Source organism: Penicillium rubens, assembly GCF_028828025.1.
Source record: "Penicillium rubens strain IBT 27055 chromosome Unknown utg000001l_segment0_segment0, whole genome shotgun sequence".
NCBI classification, from domain to species: Eukaryota; Fungi; Ascomycota; class Eurotiomycetes; order Eurotiales; family Aspergillaceae; genus Penicillium; species Penicillium rubens.
This window is the reverse complement of record NW_026890599.1, coordinates 3,551,300-3,563,495: the sequence shown is the minus strand read 5'-3', so window position 1 is coordinate 3,563,495 and position 12,196 is coordinate 3,551,300. Positions and strand designations below refer to the sequence as shown.

The following is a 12,196-nucleotide window of genomic DNA, read 5'->3' as shown; positions in this document are numbered from 1 at the left end:
CATTATATCCTTAACCCTAAACATACTATTCTTTCGACCTGATATTGAATCTCGAATAGAAGACCAAAACAGTAGATTTTTTTGGACTATGAATCAAGAAGTTGAAGAAGAAGAGACGGAACTGAGAATGAGGTATGTCCTCTTGAGACACGACGAAAACCCACCAAACCGCAATATCTACCATTTAAAATCGCCAAAAATTAACCGTGTTAATGCATCCTCTTTATAATAAAAGAGATTCGTCAAAATCGTAGGCCAGGGACCTATTTACAGGCCAAACTGAGCACGCAGAGACTGGGCGAAGCGCGAGATAGCCTCGTCAATCTTCTCCGACGAAGCAGCTGCGAAGGTCGCACGGAAGAACATCTTCTCCTCGACCGTGTCGTGGTCAGGCTTGAACCAGCTGCCGCGGGAGAGGAGGACGCCTCCGTTCACAGCGGACAGGAAGATCTCTTCTTCAATATCGGCATGTGTCTTACCAGCGGCAATACCGGGGTGCTTGCGCCAGTCAATTGACATCCATTGCTGGTTATCAAGTTAGTATTCATCGCAGGATGACAAGTGAACGGCATAGACAGGGAGGATAAGAAAGACGAGGGAAAACTTACGAACATGCCAGCCGCGGGTGCTTCCCAGTGAACTATTTCACGGGGCAGATGCTTCTCGCAGGCGTGAACAAGCGAGTCACGACGAGCAGTGTACGACATGCGTAGGTTGATCAGCCAATCCAAGTACCCGGAGTGGCCCCAGTGCTCATCGAGAAGTTTGAAGAGCGCGATCTGGGCAATACCGCTAGGGTTCTGCGAGGAAACCTCGAAATTACGGATAAAGCGCTCGATGATCTGCTCGGAGGCGACGATCCAGCCAACCCGGGAACCGGGCGAGATAACCTTGGAGAAGGACTCGAGGCGAACGACACGCCCATCAGTGTCCATGCTCAGGAATGAGGGGACAAGTGAATTGATGAACTCCTCGTGGCTGGAGGGAGGAGGCACTGGGGAGGCGTCCCCGCTGGTATAGGGCTGCATCTGCAGGAAGTAGTATGGTTCGTCCTCGACGATGATGAGATCGTGCTTCTGTGCAACCTTGTACACGGCATGGCGGCGTTCCGCGGACTGGGTGGCACCGGTCGGGTTCTGGCCTGTTGGGATGGTGTACAGCACGTGAGGCTTGCGCGCACCCCGGGCGGCGACGTCCCAGTCTCCGAGGATTTTGTCCATTGCCTCCGGGATGAGACCTTGCTCGTCCATTGGGATGCCCGCCACCTTTATGCCAAGGGGGAAGGCGGTCTCGGCGGCACTGGCGAAGGTATATTCCTCCATAAGGATGTAGTCTCCGCGCTCACAGAACACGCGGAGAGCGGTGTCCCAGGCGTAGGTGCTGCCAGCCGTCAGGGTGCATTGCCAGTCGGAGTATGGAGGACTGTGGATGATCTGATTCAATTAGTGTATGTTGAGGAATTAAAGAGCCTTGGTGTTTTATACTCACTTCGGTGTGCTCTGTGACAAAACGAAGCAATGGGGCAGCTCCGGTAGCTTGTCCGTAGTTAAGGGCAATCTCCAAGTCTAACGAATTGGATCAGTCATGGCCATTTATAATGCATGAAGAGAATTGCGACCCACCATAGGTGCTAGTTCCTTCCTGAATATCATGCTTTCCGGCGCGAAGAACCGTGCCTGACTCCCGAGTAGCCTCCGGAGAGAATCCGGGGGCAGTCGGGACCTTGATATCCAAGTGTTCGAAGGGGAAGTATTCAGGCGAGGGCAATCCACCACCGAGGGAAATAAGGCCTTGAAATACGATTAGCTTATAGATCGAAAGAAAAAAGAAAGGCGTTCCAAAGTCTTACCTGGGGTTTTCAGGTAACGAGCGGCAGTCTTCAAAGTGGACGCCTAAGGTGTAGGAGCAGATTAGCAAGTGTGGACTACGCATTGCGCAATTGAGTGCGAACCTTGCGAGACTTGGCTTCGAGTGAGAAACGGTCTAACATCGAGTACAAGTTAGTATAAGTGAACTATCTCTGAAAACGTCGGTATAGATTCAGAAAGGGTAAAGGTAGACATACGCTCAAACTGCTTAGCCTTAGGCTTGGTATAGCAGATCTAATGCGCCCAGACACATATCAGCATTCCACATCCAGCAATTGATTGTGCTTTTGGTCCATATCCTCACGAGCCTGTGCACAACCTAGAATTCTCATACCGGGCTCTTAAACATATCACTGTTGCATGCCGCGGCCACGCCGGTGGGCACCTTGGCCGTCTTCTCTCTCCATGCAGACACACCATTGACGGTCAAGGGTTCGGGAACAGGGACAGTCGAGGTATCTGTGACGCCCACCAAGTTGACATCTAAAGCTGTCGGTGGACTCATTGTAGTTTGGTTGGTAGCGGTGTAAATGCGAAGTGCGGAATCGGAGGGGTATGCGGGGAGGTATGCGGAAAGGATTTGGTATATCGGAGTACTTAGTATACCGGATTCGTCGTATGTAGTAGTATTGGCCTGATTCCGTGAAAGGAGAGCAGGTTATATAAGTTTTTTTCTAAGAAAAAAAGAGAGGAAGGGCAATCGCAAGTGGTACCAAGGGCGATTCGGCGAAAGCGGAGCGGAACTTGATCTCTCCAGGCCGAAAGCTTTCTCCGAAGCACATGACTCATTTTGCAGGACGATTTTAGTGCAACGGAGTATAAGTCCACTTTTTGATAAGCTTCTCATTGGATTAATTGGGGGTGGCTTTAGGTACATAGAGTTCCTATTATCTCTATCATATGGGTTGACATGTCAAAGGGCGTGGGGTAAGTGTGCTTTTTAACTACGTAGGTACCTTTTGCATGTGCTCCGCATACAAAATATACATCTGTTTAAAATCATACTTGTACATACTGTTTATACTTTTTATCTCAAACACTTAGAACTTGAACTGTGCCTATAATTAAGTGACCTATGAACTCCTAGGTCATCTCTTGAATATCCAAGTGCCCCATGCCCTCCAAAGTCCATGTTCTCACGAGCTGTCCACATATTTGCCTGTGGTGCCGTCAAGCTGCGCTTCTAGCACCGCTGCCTTCCCACTCAGAACACTCTTAATAGCTTCCGGGAGCTTCTTGGCAAGCTCAGCAACAGTCGAGGCACGGCCAGCCCACAATTCACCACCTGCCGCAGCCTTGGCAATACCAGCATAATCCGGCGTTGGCGCAAAGGAGATATTGAGGTCTTCGTTCGTAGCACGAGAGCCATCCCCTTCAGGGTGAACGAGCAGCATGCTTCGCCGGGGCGCATTCCAACCCTTATTGTTCAGCACGATTGTCAACACAGGGATTCCGTAGCGGCGGGCAATCCAGTACACAGACCCAGGCACCGAGAAGAGGAATGTTCCATCACCGACAACCTGGCAGACAAACTTTCCCTTTCCACGTCCTCCATGCTGCATGTCACTGGCAAGTTTGATGCCAAGTGCACCACCGCCAGACCAGCCGAGACCGCCACCTCCACAGTTGATCCACGACTTAGGTTCGGTAGCTGAGACTTGGTCCGCAACGAAGTGGGTCATGGTGACGGACTCGATTGCCCAGATGGTATCAATTGGAACACCCTGGCGGACCTGCGCCATCAGATAGTTAATATTCAAGGAGGCTCCGCTGCCTCCCTCCGGGACCACAGCCAGATCGGATATCTCTTGTCGACGCTTCGAATACTCCTCGTCTCGGCGTTGGCCCATGGCGAGATTCTCCTCGGATCTAATGAATTGCTGTAGAGTCTCCTGGGAAGCAACATAGTCGTTGATTTGTTTAAGCGCGGTGGAAGCGTCGGCACGGAACGTAGCCATCGAGTGGATGTAGAAAACTGGGATCTGTTGCTTCAAAGGGTCGACATCAATGTGGATAATCTTGGCCGATGCAGATGGCTTGAACTGAGTAGGCACCCAAGGGACATCGCAATCTATCACAAGGATTAGATCGGATGTTTCCACCGCTTCGTGGCCCGGATATCTCAATCCCAACCATCCGGCATGGTTGGCGGGGAAGCACATGTCGCTACCACCAGTGTCCAGTACACGGATTCCCTTGAATCTATCTGCCAATGCGACCAGCTCAGTCACAGCCTGGGACTTCCTCCCTGAATATCCAGCAATGATGAGAGGGCTCTTAGCAGCCGCAAGCTCAGATGCGATCAATTCAACGCCGGAGGTTGGTAGGGCAGCGGGTTCCACAGGACCCCAAACAGCCTGGTTTAACTGATACGGGTCGATATCCTCTTCCATGACCTCTCGCGCTCCGGCGAGGTACACAGGCCCCTGTGGGTCACTAGTTGCGAATTGCAGAGCTCGGTTGACAATTTGCTTAACATTCTTGCCGGACTTGATCTCACCAGTATATCGACAGTATTGGGAGACGATTTGCTTCTGATCCGGCACGTCTTGGATCCAGTGGATGTATTCCGTGCGCGAGCCTCGCATTTCACCCTCGATTGTATATGGCGATAGACCGGCAAATATTAAAACCGGGGCGCGCCCGCATGAGGCATTGTGAACTGCTGCTCCGAGTCCCTGCGTGCCGACATCGACGTGAACGATTACCGCCTGCGGCTGCCCGGTCAATCGGGCGTAGCCATCGGCCATAGAGAGTGCCACCATCTAATAACATATTGTATCGTCAGCGTCTGATTCATACTGCCGACACTAACCGAAGTGCTGCCGCGAAGGTTGTTGGGTCCCATGATTCAATTGTTACCGTACCTCATTGGGACAGGTGATGATCGTAGGGAATTGGTCTTTCTTTTCCTTCTGCCCTTTCACCATCGCCTCGAGGATGGATGGGTGGTCTGATCCCAAATTGACAAAGACATGGCTGACGCCGCCCTGAAGTTGTAAAGGGTTAGAACTGAATACTTTCAGAATTAAGCTGATACTAGTACATAGTACATACCTCCCACAGGGCCTCAAAGAAAGCAAAGGAGGCTGTATAAACCCTTGGATTATGTGAGTAAAAACATTTGAATGTCTGCATGGGGGAATTCTGTACATAGCTGGATTCTATGGTACTATAAAAGGTCGGATGGCCAAAGGGACGTGTTTCCGGTCTCTAAATGTTGATATCTGAAAAGCAAGACCGAGATGGGAGGGGAAGCATGTTGGTAATGAAGCTCAAGATCCGGGGAAGCCTTGAATTGGGATCTCGGCCACAACTCCGAGAGCGGGGGACGTAAGGAACACCGACTACCTCTGAAGAATTCAATACATATTCCTCGGTTATACAATATTTACAAGAATCATCTCCAAATCTCTTGAGAACTTTCCCTTCCATATTCGGGCCAATATCCGCGGTTGATAAGTAAGCGGGCTTTCATGCCCACCCAGGTGGCCCCCGGGAACCGGTCTCCGAACTACATCAGCCTAGCTGCCACAGAAGCAAAGGCCTTCTTTCCTAGATACAACCTACCTCTTAAGTAAATCAAATGCCCTGCTTGAAAAAGACTTCGTTAGTGGAGCAAGAAAGGCCAGGTTGATCCAACAAAATGGTAGAAACTGTAGAAAGAACCGACTTTAGGAAGGTCATTCAAAGTGCAGCCTGAACATACTCGAAAATTGCAGCACGCTCTCTCATCTAGTTCTGTGATACCGCCTTAGTTATGTGCCCAAGGGGACCGTATATGTTATATATTGGGTGTTGTAAATCAACTTGTTACCCTATTACTGACCTATAATACAACAATGGCTTCACGAAAGTTATTCAATGCAGTAGTCAACAGGTGAATAGTACATCGTATACAGAGTAGGCGATATGCAGTTGAACTTTTGGCTAAGGAATCCTGAGTTAAATGGTAGTAATATCTCACAACAAGCCCTGGATTTTCGGAAAACCATATACCCGTGAAATGAGTGGGAACACCCAAAGATAAGCAACCACTCGTGTCATGAAATAACCTACCAAATAGGGGTTGAAATGTGCCTTTCAGCAAGCGAATATACCCTTTCAGTAGGCGACAGTGGGCTCGATAGCTTAGAGTGACAGGACCGCCTTGTCTAGGGCAAGCTCTGCAGGAGGCTGTAGCGGTATGATAGCCGAACGAACGGACATATTACCTGATATGGAAACTTTAGATGCCTGTGCTCCACAGAGATGTAATGACAGTAGCTGATGATGATCTGTACCATGCCATGAAGCTCTCTAGTTATAGCTCCATAGAGACAAATAAACGAAGGCCTCGAAACCAGAATGGATCCCAAAAAGGCAAAGGAAGATCTGACAAACCTGCTTGAAAGTGATGGAATAAAATATAATTCCAGTTTGACACAAAGCAATGCTTCGATGCAACAATAACAAAGACGGAGCGATACCTATTCGGCGTTCGTTCGAAACAATAAGACTCCTGTTAAGGCGACCATATTTACATTATACCTATCTGCGTAGCACCCGCTTTAGATTGTCATGCGCCAAATTTCGTCGAGATCTCGGCACGAAGCCTAAATAACCGGACCCCCATTCGCTGCTTGGATAGACCTGGGCTAGCCTCAACAATTGCAATTACTACCCAACATCATATCAACATCTTCCCGAGCTCGGCATGCTTTTAGAATCTAATGTACATGATATTTTGACCAACCGGCCTCCCTAGGGATGAATCCTTTGCTAACTATAAATAGTGCGACTCCCATTTCTACGATTCTACGCCGATGGCGATTTCCTTTGTATCCTGTTTCTTGACAAAGTCTAACATCCTCCAGATTTAACCTACCTAATCGCTATCTGTTCTGCCATCGAGACTGGCCTCGGAATTACAGTAGGAAGTCTCACCACCCTTCCGCCCCTATTCCGCCGACTCCTAGATGGAAATCCGACTCGCAATCCCAAGTCACGCAACCAAGGAACATATTCAAAGACATACACATACGCACTGTTCAATATGCAAAAGTGAAGCCATGAAAGGGTCACGAAAACCGAAACACTGGCGCCCCGGTCTCGACCTCGATGACACCAGAACAGTTGTCACAATCTCGTGGCAGCGGAGAAACAGGCTCTGAATTAGTAACAGCAGCCAAGAAGCCTTGTACACTAAGCTGGTAACGTCAAACCGGGTCACGATACAGAGCACCTTTGTACAGTTGGGGGGGGGGGGGGGGGGGGGTTGGTGATTAGAGGGTTTCTTTATGTATAATAATGATTATTGACTTAGATTCATCGCATTTATATGTTGTACAAGCCACGTAGCCCTCCAGGGCTGACCCTGGGGGTCTGCAGGGCTCAGCACCCCTCTCACCCTTCTGCTCACCCATCGAGCCAATCCACACAGTTAACTCGACTTTTACCACTGGCACGGACCTCGAAAGTCCAGCTGCACTTTCATCTGTAATACGGGATCTCCGGGAAAGTTTGCGGCTGTACCACCCCGTCGCTTAGATTTTCATGCTGATCATAACCTTGTGGAGGCTAACCATGCGGGGCTGACGTCGCTGGGGCCGTCAAGGTTCGTGCTCAGGTAATTATTGGCTTGGCAAAAGGCTATGCTTAGCTGATCCCGTGAAGATTTTGTCAATCCTTGCAGGAGCTGAAGAGAACACGGGCAATGGGGCGCCTGGGCAGCAAAACGTGGTGTTGAGGCTCGTATAGTAGCGGGAGAGTTCATGCAGGTAGCAAAAAGCCGATCATTCGAAGACCAAGAAACGGATCCTATTCGTCGGACAGCACTAATAAGAACCCAGGGAAGGGTGTAAACAAAAGTTATATAGGCTGAGTGGTGCCCACCTCCTAGTTAGACTTGATCCGAATCCTCTCCCACGGCACATTAAACCCCATTGTACATACAAAATGTCTCTATGCTCCGATGTCCATGTGCCACCATATAAAATCCAACAGAGAAAGGACTCAAAGGCTCACCCCAGCCGCAAGCGCATTGTTATCTGCTGCGACGGAACATGGCAATCCGCCGTCTCAGGCAAGAAAAATGTCCCATCTAATGTGACGCGTCTCTGTCGCGCTCTGAACAGTGTCGGGACCGACGAACACGGGAATCAGTGGCAGCAAATAGTCTGGTACGATTCCGGAGTTGGCACGACTTCAGGTCCATTGGGACAAAAGATCGAAGGCGCCATTGGCCTAGGTCTGGAAGGGAATGTCCTCGAAGCGTATAACTTCCTTGTCTTGAATTACCAACCGGGCGATCAGATTATGTGTTTTGGTTTCTCGAGGGGTGCGTTCACGGCACGTACCATTGCTGGTCTGATCTCGGATATTGGCATTTGCAGTAAACAGGACCTGAACCGGTTTCCCGATCTCTGGGAAGTTTATAAGAAAAGTAAGCCCGGCGAGCGGTTCTATTGCAGTGACCTCTGGTTCGAGTGGATGGATGGGAAGGCCGATGAGGATCAGGGAGCTCGAGGTGATAGTTTCGTATTTGAGAAGCGTCCTGAGGGCGACTGGGCTCAGGAGGGATCAAGGGACGTGGAAGTTGTTGGCGTTTATGATACCGTCAGCGCTATTGGAATGCCAGAGGTACTGGGAATGAAGCTGCCATCGTGGCTCTCGTGGTGGACGCGTAAGGGTGGGTGCGAAAATGTTGGACTTTCAACTAGTAAGTATACTAAGACCTCTTTTATTCGTTCTTGCCTCAGCGTGACTTCATGGAGGTCGCAATACTGACAAACGGTCAGATGTCAAACATGCATTCCAGGCTTTGGCCCTCGATGAACACCGCAACGCATTTTCTCCTACTCTATGGTATCTCCCAAAAGTCGGAAACGTCACTCCAGAGCAGATACAAAGCCAGAAGTGTATGGTCGATCAGAAAGCTCAAGCATGGGACGATCTCTTGCAATACGCAATTCGCCTCAAGGATAGCGGCAATGCTAGCGATGAGGACGTCAACAACGCCGCCCGAAAACTAAATGAGACCGCCAGAGAGTTGAACCGGGAGACTCGAAAGCTCTTAAAGCTACAAGATGACCACAAACACCAGCACCACCCGCGAACGTTGACACAAGTGTGGTTCCCCGGCTATCACATTAACATTGGCGGAGGCTCGGCTGAGGCCCTCAAAGGTGATGGTGACATCGAAGAAATGTCTAATATCACCTTCTCCTGGATGCTGGACCAAGTCAAACCCTACCTGTCATTCAACGAAGAGTCTCTCCAAGAGGAAAGAGAAGAGAGAGAATACTATATTTCAACGCTTGTGGAAGAAACAGCCTATGAATCCTTAGGAGGTTGGGCTCGTCGCAAGGTTGCAGCAATATCCTCGGCTTTCAAACCCAAACAACCCTCCGTCTCTAAGCAACCCTCCACCTCTTCTGTCGAGTCCGTGAAGCGACGCAGCTATGGTTGGGGAACAGGTCCGATGCAAGACAGCTTTACGCCATTCTACTACCTCAACGGGTCGGAGAGGCGTACGCCTGGAAATAATGATCCTTTCGACAAAGACGGAAATCTGCTAGGAGAGACTTTTGAGTTTATTCATCCGGTGGTGGGATTTAGAGCGAAGCAGATCAAGGACTACACGCCGATTGGGCGCGATGTCAAATTTGCCCGTCGGAAGGTGGTTGACAAGGATGGTCGCTCTGCTTATGTCTATGATCTGGGCGGTGCTCGCAAGCCTTTGCCCGAGTGGCGTTTAGGAGGAGTTGACTCTTATGAGAGACTTGCCATCACCAGCAAGGCCGCATATGATTATGTCGACGAACTAGACCTTGATTTGAAGACTGGGATCAAGACACTCCGCCGGTCTGTTTGTGGAGTTCGAGATATTGACCTCGGGATTGAAGTCCCCAACACTGGACAACAGGAGGATCTCAAATCGGAGCAACCTCAACAGGGAAGTATCCAATCGACGGGCTTTGGAACTAAGGAGATGCTATTGAGGAGCTCGGATGTTTCATACAGCGGGGAGGCAGTAACTGCGGTATGATTGGCTTTCAAGAGCCTCTGATTTGAAACAATCATGTACGGGATCAAATGCATTGGCAGGTATATATCTGTTCATGGCAGCGCGGGCGGCTTTATGTACAGCTTTTCTTTTTCGTGCAATGCTTTATTTAATTCCTTTAATGATAATTACACCGGTCAAATTACGCAGTGCTCAGATGGACGACTCCACTGGGTCCTTGGCTTCGTGAACCCATCCTTTCATCCAATCTGATATACGTGCAGTGCGAACGGTATCTCGTCCTGACGAGTCGTAGGTTACATAGGCCTCAATGCCCCTCCTGCCATTGGTAGATAGGTGATGCATTGTGTGGGAATTGATTCCTTTCACGAGGACATGAGTAAAACAATTGAGAGAGCATTGAGAGTGTTGTTTCAGACAGCACAAAGGCTTCGTTGTCCTACCAGGCACATTTATACGTGCAGAGGTTGTGACGCTGACAAGTGATCCTGAGTAGAACAAGGTGATAAGAGCTAATGATTCGATTGAAGAGCAATATACAAATATTGGACCCTTGGAACTAGTTATGACTTGTGATACAAGGTGTAGCCAATCAAAGGTGCAATGCGGGAGACACTCTCCCTTCATTCTAACTCACTCTATTGAAGAGCCTGCACAACGTCCACTACATGAGAGGCTAGCGATAAGGTATTAAAGACCCATTTACACTACACCAAAACCCGGCGTTCCTTTTGATAGAGAGAAACTACAGTGGAAATGTAGGGTCCTCTGGAAAATGTGATAGTTACGCGAGGAAGAAAGAAACTATCTACAGGTGAAGCTAATTAATATGTATATGAGATTCTATAACCTGGGGATGTGAATATTATTTACAGCTAGACTAGTGTGTTGTTCTTTTCTTCGATAAAAGTAGGCTTCCAAAAGGCTTAACCTCGGTAGGGAGACCCTTGCCCTCGAATGAATGGGATTTGGTAAGTAAGGAGCTTAGGGAGTGCCCTTTTAGCAACTTGTCCCACGATAACCTTCCCATTCTCGAATGCAAAGCAATCCAAAAGAGTACCAAGGATAACAGCATCTTGGACAAGGTTCATTTCGCCTTTCAGCTTCCGGTGGATTTCTGTTGGCATACCATCGAACAGCTCGTGCCAAAAGGCCCTTTCCGCATCTTCAAATTCCTCTGGTATACAAAACTCCCCGCCACTGTATTCGCCAGCATATGTATGAATACGACCGAAACAAATCCCGAAAGGAAGAGGCGTAGATAGCTCCCAGTCAACTAAGCCAGTAACATTGCAGTCCTCGTCGATGAGAACGTTCACTTCGTTAAGATCATAGTGAGCAACCCATAGTGGAAGCTCTTTGAGCTGCTCTAGCTTATCAACAAAACTTTGAAGTTGATGCTGATATGGTTTGACATCATCTTCCGACGATGCCAAGAGGGCCTCAAGGTGTGATCGGATGCGGCCATCAACAGCCTCATCGCTGTTATTCGCGAGACAGCCCTTGGATAGAACACGACCAAGAGATTTGTTGATAGCGATTCGGCCCTGTGCCCATTTGCCGGAAATTCCTCGGAACCACATTTCGCCCGGCAAAAGGTTAAAGGAATAGGCCCAAACACCCTGCGCAAGAAGCTCTTCGTCTTCTAAAGCAGTAGCGTCAGGCACAATAGAGCCTAGGGCCTGTCTGGCTATTTTGAAGGCATTTAGATCAAGTGGCTCAGTACGGAACTGATGCACTATCTCACGTTTATCCTTTAGGATTAAAAAGAGGGTCCGACTGAACATTCCCTGCATAGGAGGCCTGTCGACACGGTCCACGGCGCTACCCAGATGTTTGAGAATCAATTTCTTGACCCATTTGGCCTGCTTTGATGGAGTATTGAGAAGCTTAGGCAGATCTTCATCACAAATAATCTCTGGCATAGTGTAAGATGGGATGACGGAGTCAAGAAAACAGCGCAATCGGTTTGGTAGCAATATCATGAGAAGAGGATAGATCTCGGGTTAGGACCTCAAAAGTAGGTAGGGGCGGTGAAAGGCTGACCTGGCGGTCTGCAGCTACAGAAATCAAATTTGCCTACTCGCTAGTTCATCGTATGACTTGGCGCCTTCCTTGGTGCAATGCGACAAGGAATATACAGCAGCAAGCAATAGTTCAAGGAACAAAAGGAGGGAGGAGAAACGACAGGTTGTGTGACCATCATTACTCCTACAGATGAGGATGAGGATGAGGATGAGGATGAGGATGATGATGATTGGTCGCTGATGCAGGCTATTGAAGATTCCAACCTGGCCCAGCTTGACCTTGTGTGAACATA

General features: G+C 49.0%; 4 protein-coding genes across 4 annotated transcripts; 1 reads left to right on the top strand and 3 right to left on the bottom strand.

Moving 5' to 3' along the window:
• Positions 1–267: 267 nt before the first annotated feature.
• N7525_001399 (aminotransferase-like domain-containing protein) lies at positions 268–2,373 on the bottom strand (the record flags this gene model as incomplete). Its single annotated transcript, XM_002557957.1, has 8 exons — positions 268–525; positions 609–1,433; positions 1,489–1,565; positions 1,623–1,790; positions 1,850–1,892; positions 1,952–1,983; positions 2,066–2,102; positions 2,203–2,373. The coding sequence occupies 8 exons, from the start codon at positions 2,371–2,373 to the stop codon at positions 268–270; spliced, it is 1,611 nt and encodes a 536-aa protein (XP_002558003.1).
• A 631-nt stretch (positions 2,374–3,004) lies between these two features.
• On the bottom strand, positions 3,005–4,967 carry N7525_001398 (uncharacterized protein; the record flags this gene model as incomplete). The annotated part of the gene is made up of 3 exons (XM_061211878.1): positions 3,005–4,633; positions 4,736–4,858; positions 4,926–4,967. Coding segments are annotated over 3 exons (1,794 nt in total), but the record flags the coding sequence as incomplete, so codon positions are not given.
• A 2,838-nt stretch (positions 4,968–7,805) lies between these two features.
• Positions 7,806–9,897, top strand: N7525_001397 (T6SS phospholipase effector Tle1-like catalytic domain-containing protein; the record flags this gene model as incomplete). Its single annotated transcript, XM_061211877.1, has 2 exons — positions 7,806–8,568; positions 8,648–9,897. 2 exons carry the CDS (start codon positions 7,806–7,808, stop codon positions 9,895–9,897), a joined length of 2,013 nt encoding a protein of 670 aa, XP_061071103.1.
• Positions 9,898–10,802: 905 nt separating this feature from the next.
• Positions 10,803–11,801, bottom strand: N7525_001396 (uncharacterized protein; the record flags this gene model as incomplete). The annotated part of the gene is made up of 1 exon (XM_002557960.1): positions 10,803–11,801. One exon carries the CDS (start codon positions 11,799–11,801, stop codon positions 10,803–10,805), a length of 999 nt encoding a protein of 332 aa, XP_002558006.1.
• Positions 11,802–12,196: the final 395 nt, after the last annotated feature.